We start from the raw sequence: 7,021 nt of genomic DNA on the forward strand, positions 1-7,021 counted from the left end.
ATTCAGAGAGAACTTGCTGTGTACTCTGTGGGTGTAGTAAGTATATAGTTTCTCCTTCTTTCCACTTTAAACAATATTATATTTCACATTTTGCCTTGCTATTTTTACACATTTCTTTATACTTGTGACCTCAAATGTTGTCTGACATATAATCAATAATTTTTATATTTCTTATTATAAAAAATAAAAGTCAATTTATATTTTCTGATGTCCAATTTTATGCATTAAAATCACCTGAAATGTATGAAGTTTTCACTTCTTATTCAAATCACTGATGTCTTTGCAAATGGATTTTAATAAAATTCTTTACCCATCATAAACTCTGATATGCACAAGAGATTTAACTTATTTTATAATTCAAATTCCCTGCATTTCTTTATTCAAATTAATTTTATATTGTTTCTCACCATATTTTTATAATTTTGGTAATACTATATAAGCTCCTTCTAGTGCTCAAAATAGTACCTAAAAATCCTATGTTTATTAAATCAAAGAAACCAGAAGTTACGTTATCCTGGCAGACCTACTTCTACATCTATTTCAATGAAATTAATTAAAATGCTCATAACTTTTTTATTGAAATATTTTCAAAACTTATATTTCAGCTAAAGGAGCCTAGCATATTAACATAATAAAATTGAATTTAAGGGCCAACACATATTTGTGGTGAAGAAAATGCTATTAAATAAATGACAGATAATATTTAAAAATATTATTTACTTCTGTTTTACGATTTCTGCTTTTCAGACCAGACTTTTTTTGAAAAAATGGGGCATTTTTCACTTTATTCAGAAAAGTGAATGTCAGGCTAAATAGCAGACTCAGCTATGAACCTCCAGCTTAGGCCGTGTCCTAAAGTTTGATGTTAAAATCTCTTCTGCATGCATTAAAAAGTAACTTTATCAATATTGAGAGAAAATAGGTTTTGCTAATTAAAGGAGCAAGCACAAGTAAATATATGAGTGTGTTAAAGAAATATCATTAGCATAAAAATCATTTTGACGCTGAAAGAAGAATTGCATGGATTTTATTTCTTTAACTTTCTATTATTGATAAAGTATAGAATATACTCTGAGAAATATATTCCATATACTTTTAATGCCCATCTTTAGCTTCTATTTTCAACTTTTTCCAATTGTAAGAATCGTTTGTGTATTCTGGAAACAACTTCTTTGTAGGCTATTTGTGTTGCAAATATTTATTTCATCCTATGGATTGCCTTTTAATTCTTTTAATATCTTTTGATGAACAGAGGTTGTTAGTCTTAATATAGACAAATATATCCAGGATTAGCACTTTTTGTGTCCTGTCTTATAAACCTTTGCCTCCTTCTAGGTTATGAAGATATGTGCTTATGTTTTCTTCTAAAAATTTTATTGTTTTACCTTTAATATTTACATATCCTATCCATCTGGACTTAATTTCTATTATGTTGTGAAGTGGGAGTCAGGGTCCAGTTTCTGCATATAGTTATCCAATTAACAGCAAATATTTATTGGGAAAATCTTCCATTCTTCACTGCACTGCATTGTAATCGTTCTCATAAATCCAGATAATATATATAATGGATTTTTTCTGGGCTTTCTATTCTGTATCATTGGCCTCTTTGCCTACCCTTGCACTGATGCCACACTGGCTTCATTAACTTTGTGGTTGTATAATCGGCCTTGATATTTGGTGGTTTAAGTCCTCCAGTTTTGTTTTCTTCTTCAAGATTAACTTGTCTATTCTTGGATCTTTGTAGTTTCATATAAATTATAGTATTAGCTCATCATTTTTTGCAAAAATATCTGCTGGAGTTTTTTTAATGCAATTGTGTTGATTCAAGAGATTAATTTGGTTATAATTTACATACTTAATATTAAGTCTTCCAATCCAGGAATATGACATCTCTTTCCAATTATTTATTTAGCTGCCAGTCCCATCAGGTAGGAAGATTGCTGTAATGCAGACAGCTTTCTTGCTCAAGGGCATGGTACCCTTTGCAAGGTAGGTACACGTCTAATATATGATGAATGAGAGAGTATAAAGGCCTAGCCATATCATTCAACTCTGGGATCACATCGGTTCCCCATGGCATCAGCCAAGACTGTTACTGCACCTACATTAAAGCTCAACTTCCTCTTCTATCTAATTTTGTTTCTTTCCATCTTCTCCTTTCTTTTGTATGTTGTTGTGAAACATTATGTTACATGGCATTTTCGCAGACATTTTGTGATTGTAAAGAAGAAACAGAGAGGAAGAGAAAGGGTAGGGGAGGAAGACACAGACAGACAGAGAGGGAGGGAGATCTGCGTAGAAGCCAACAGAAAGTTCTAACACACTGAGTCATGGCATTGTCCAAAGCTGAGGACATCTATCTCCAGAAGGGCTGGTAGGTAAGATTCACTAATAAACCCCTCCATTTAAGCCACTTTAGTTATTCTTTTACTTGCAATGAACAAATGTCTAACAGAAATGACTTCTGAATCAGTTTCATTTTTAACTTTTATGTTTGGATAGCAAGAGAGAAACTTTCAGAATTCTTACTGAGATCTAGACTCACTCTGTATATCATATTTTCTGTTCCTTCTGTTGAGTTTGCTTTTAAAGAAAATTGGAATTGTGTGGCTTGTTTTTTTAAATTGAATTAGTGATTATGATTACATATCTAAGATTTTTCAGCTCTTATTTTTGTATAATTTTAATAAATCAATTAACAGAGGTTTTTATAAGCAAATATTACCATGTTTATTGTTTTATTTTCAATAAAAGAAAGTGTTTGGGATCAAAATTCAGATACAAATTTAACAAAGCATACTCCTCCCTTTTGAACTAGAGCAGACACAAAACATTTGCCCAGGTTTGAGGATGCATGAGCATAACAATTCAATTTTTGCTTGTGTCATTTTATTACTCTGCAATCAGTGCAAAGAATGTCCATAAAGTCAAGACTTCAATTAAGAGGAGACTCTCTTTTGCTTTCTTGGTGCTTTATGGAAGCAAACCCTAAATCAGTGGCTTCCACAGAGAAGAGTATCTTTCAGGTTAAAATATTACAGCACTAGGTCATATATATTTACAATTTTAGATTTGTTAATAGGGAGGGGAATGGAAAGGAGGGAAGACCACTGTATTCAGGAGTCTAGTGTTTCACAGAATACAAATTTCTTTTCTGCATCTTACAGGAATACTTCTGCATTTTATTTTTTATTGTTTCATCACTGAGCCACTCAATGTTTACTGACTTTAATGTCTTAGAATCTGCCCAACATGATTAGTATTTCTTTCTGTTAGGGATGAGGGGGATAAGGAGAACAAAAAGTAACATCTGTTTCCTAAATTTGATATGGTCGCAAATATAAGTAATTTTGCAAGCATTAGATCCTTCTGATCTTTCCTTTGCTATTACTCTTTGTATATAAGCTGTTCTTTGAAATTTCAGAGGACATTTAAGGGCCAGGCTGAGAAAGCTGTCCAGTGTTGCTTGTTTTTAGTATGCTTAGTTTTCTTCTACTGAGGAATTTAAATAATATGGTCTATTATTTTTCTATGTTTACTTCATTCACATATTCTTTATTTTAGTGCAAGCACCTTAGGGTGATGAAATTACAAACAATTCAAGAGAGCTAGGTATAATTGGAAGTCTTCTATCACATTCTTTTTATAAATGTGTGTGCCAATTGTATAACTTGTATTAGTAAATGCCATTCATTTCCTTCATTATCTTTCAGAAGACATGTTAGAATGTATAAGGAGAGAGAAAAGATTCCAATGAGATCATGTCAGACAAATCAATGTGGAACCAAGTGAGAAACACAGGCTGATGGGGTAGCCTTTTTAGAAAAGTGCTTCAGAATCTAAAATTTTGAAGAGGTTGGGCGTAGTGGTTCATACTGGTAATCCCAGCACTTTGAGAGGCCATGATGGAAGGATTACTTAAATCCAGGAGTTCGAGACCAGTTTGGGTAACATGGTGAAACCCTGTCTTTACAAAAAATACAGAAAATTGTGGTCCCAGGTACTCAAGAGGCTGAGATGGGCAGATTGCTTGAGCCAGGTAGTGGAGGTTACAGTGAACCAAGATTGTTTCAATGCACTGTAGCCTGGGTGACAGAGAAAGACCTTGTCTCAAAAAAAATTTTTTTTTGAAGACAAAAATAAGAGTTTTGTAACATTCAATTTTTTTTTCAAATTAACATTTATTAGGCACATATTATATGCTAGGCAATGTATTAGTTTAATAATTTAAATATTAATATTAAAATCAAATAACTACTTTTAAAAATTCTTACGCTGTTACTGGCAGTGTGTTATACACTATGGGGCATAGTAGAGCAATGAGAGGAGAGAGAATTATATGATATACTTTCAGAGCAAAGAAGCAACCAAACATTCAGAAATTAGAACACAGTAGGAAAAGTCATTAAGGATCACTTTAATATAGAATTCTATATTCTAATATAGAATTTTATATTAAATTTTAATATAGATAATGGCACACTGATAGGTTTTGACTGTTATGTAATGAGATTAATATATAAACCCAAACATGAATATTAGCATTGAGCTCTATAAAGCAGTCCTTTTTGAGAACAATCAAAATATTATGTCACTTTTGACCTATTTACTGAAGCTGAAGTTCTTTGAAATCCTGCTATTCTCAATAATGTGAAATTTATTTAAAAGATAGGCCAAAATTTTGAACTAACACTGAATACAATCTAGTGAATAAATAATTAATATAGCCACATTTATTTGATATCAAGGTGTGACTACATTGTGGTTGGCTGCCACATTTATTTGATATCAAGGTGTGACTACATTGTGGTTGGCTGCACCATGCTTGCAGATGTGCTAGGGGGTCTGTTGACTGACTGGGAGGTCTGATGACTCAGAGAACTGAGAGAAATAGAAATCTGAGGCGGAGTAATTCAGCAAGATAATATAATGCCCTGGGATAAGTCTGTTTGTAAGGGAAAGTTGGAGTAAGATCTAATCATAAGGCAGAACACTTAAAGATACATAAGGTATTTGCTGGGCTAAAGAAGTTTGAGTAGGACTTAGGATTTTTGTTTATTTGGTTGGTTGGTTGGTTTTGAGACGGATTCTCTTGTTCTGTCGCTGAGGCTGTGGTGCAGTGGCATGATCTTGGCTTCCCTTAGCGATCTTGGCTTACTGCAACCTCTGCCTCCCAGATTCAAGTGATTCTCCTGTCTCAGCCTCCCAGGTAGTTGGAACTACAGGCTCCCATCACCACGCCCAGCTAAGTTTTGTATTTTTAGTAGAGACGGGGTTTCACCATGTTTGTCAGGTTGGTCTTGAATTCTTGACCTCAGGTAATCTGCCTGCCTCGTCCTCCTAAAATGCTGAGATTATAAGTGTGAGCCACTCTGCCCAGCTCAGGACTTACTTTTTTTTTTTTTTTAATAGGGGAAAGAGTCTTAATATGCATTCTAGGCACTAAAAGTTGTACTGGAGAACATATATTTTGGATTTTAACATGCACAAGATGCTTCATAAAGTCTAAAATCTATAAAGACATTGATTTTTTATGGCTTGAAAATCTAGCACCAAAGAAATTCAAAACAAAAACCATATTCATGTGCTTGTGAATGCAGTAGAAATATCTTGGCATAAGTGTTTATTGCTCCTTGGTAACGTGGTAACCTAATTTGGGCTAGCCTGACTGACTCTATTTTAGCTGAAAACTCCAACCTTGCTTCCCCCTCCCTGCCGCAGCCCCTCAGGTTCATAACTGGATCATGCTCAGGTTCATAACTGGGTCATGCTCAGGTTCATAACTGGGTCATGCTGTACTCAGAGCCATGAAGCATTGAGGTTTGAAGCACGCTGTTTTAGCACCTGTAACCATTGTAACCGTATCCCGCTTGGCAAGCCCACCTGCTATTATGAAAAAACTCCCTTTTGATTATTGTGTAGAAAGTACCCAAACAGCCCCACTTAGTGATTGTATAGAAAGTTCCCCCTGCTACCCCCCATAATGTCTCCTACTAACTTGCTTTCTCTGCTTCTGTAAAATTCTGCCAAGGTTAGTTGTTCCAGTTTGTATGTGACTTATAACCAATTTACGTAGGCACTCTGTAAGTCCTTTCTCCTTTGCTGCTTCCCCCAACACATCTGTTTCATTTCTTTTGTGCAGATACATAGGAATAGAAACAGTTTGCCTTCCTGGATTTGTAAATTGTAATGACCTCAGAGCTTTCACAGTTCTTCCATCTGACTCAGGTTTCCTTCTCTGGCAGTCGTCAGTATCAACATCCACACTTCCGTTTATTATCTGTGTGCATTTTGGACAAAGTTTCCAACCAGGCACAAGCTGTCTTCCGAATTTTTCACTCAGAAAAGTGGCATCATCTAAGTCAATTGCATGCAAATTCTTTTTTGCTAGTTTTTTGTGTATGTTAAATGGGTCACAACATGACTTCTGTAAATCCTCAAATCTGTCAATGTAAATTTTTACATGATGAAAGCAAATTGTATTGTTCCCAGAAAGTGTCATTCCAGTTCTAAGTTGAAGTAAAAGCATATCATTTGATGACAATTCTTGCAAAGTCTTAAAACCTGTGTGACGAGTATAGTATGTTTTATGGCACTCATTTGTAGTACGAAGCTGGACTCCAACTGAACATGGATCCATCATTCTTGATTCTAGCAAATTTTCCCTGCTTTATTTTGTCTAGAGATCTAGGTCATGGGCTGATCACCTCGCTCCTCCTCAGGGCCTCCCCCACTCTCCTTCCACCTTAGCTTGAGCTGTCCTCCACCCGGCGGGGCAAGATCCACGTCCTTGCAGGCCACCTTTTTTTGGGGGGGGATTTTCAAGTCATTTTATTAATCCAATAGTACAAAACGCCCGCCCCCAAACCACCGCATTCTGCAGTGGATCAAAAGTTTGATCCTTGAAAAGCAAACTGAAAAACTGCAGAGGTGGACAGCATATGGAGGTTGACTGAGAATGCTGCTCAAGGCCTAAAGGCAAATAGTTCTGTACTGCTGGCCCTCCCAGTCTCCAAATTAA

The 7,021-nt window shown here is 35.2% G+C and overlaps 1 protein-coding gene across 1 annotated transcript; it reads right to left on the reverse strand.

Annotated features, from left to right (window-relative positions):
- Positions 1–5,971: 5,971 nt before the first annotated feature.
- LOC105715681 (ARL14 effector protein-like) lies at positions 5,972–6,670 on the reverse strand. Its single transcript, XM_064360360.1, has one exon. It carries the CDS (start codon positions 6,641–6,643, stop codon positions 5,972–5,974), a length of 672 nt encoding a protein of 223 aa, XP_064216430.1. The 5' UTR covers positions 6,644–6,670.
- Between the last annotated feature and the right edge of the window lie 351 nt (positions 6,671–7,021).

The sequence above is a fragment of the Aotus nancymaae genome, unplaced genomic scaffold (assembly GCF_030222135.1).
Source record: "Aotus nancymaae isolate 86718 unplaced genomic scaffold, 86718_ANA_hifiasm-v0.15.2.pri h1tg000040l, whole genome shotgun sequence".
NCBI classification, from domain to species: domain Eukaryota; kingdom Metazoa; phylum Chordata; class Mammalia; order Primates; family Aotidae; genus Aotus; species Aotus nancymaae.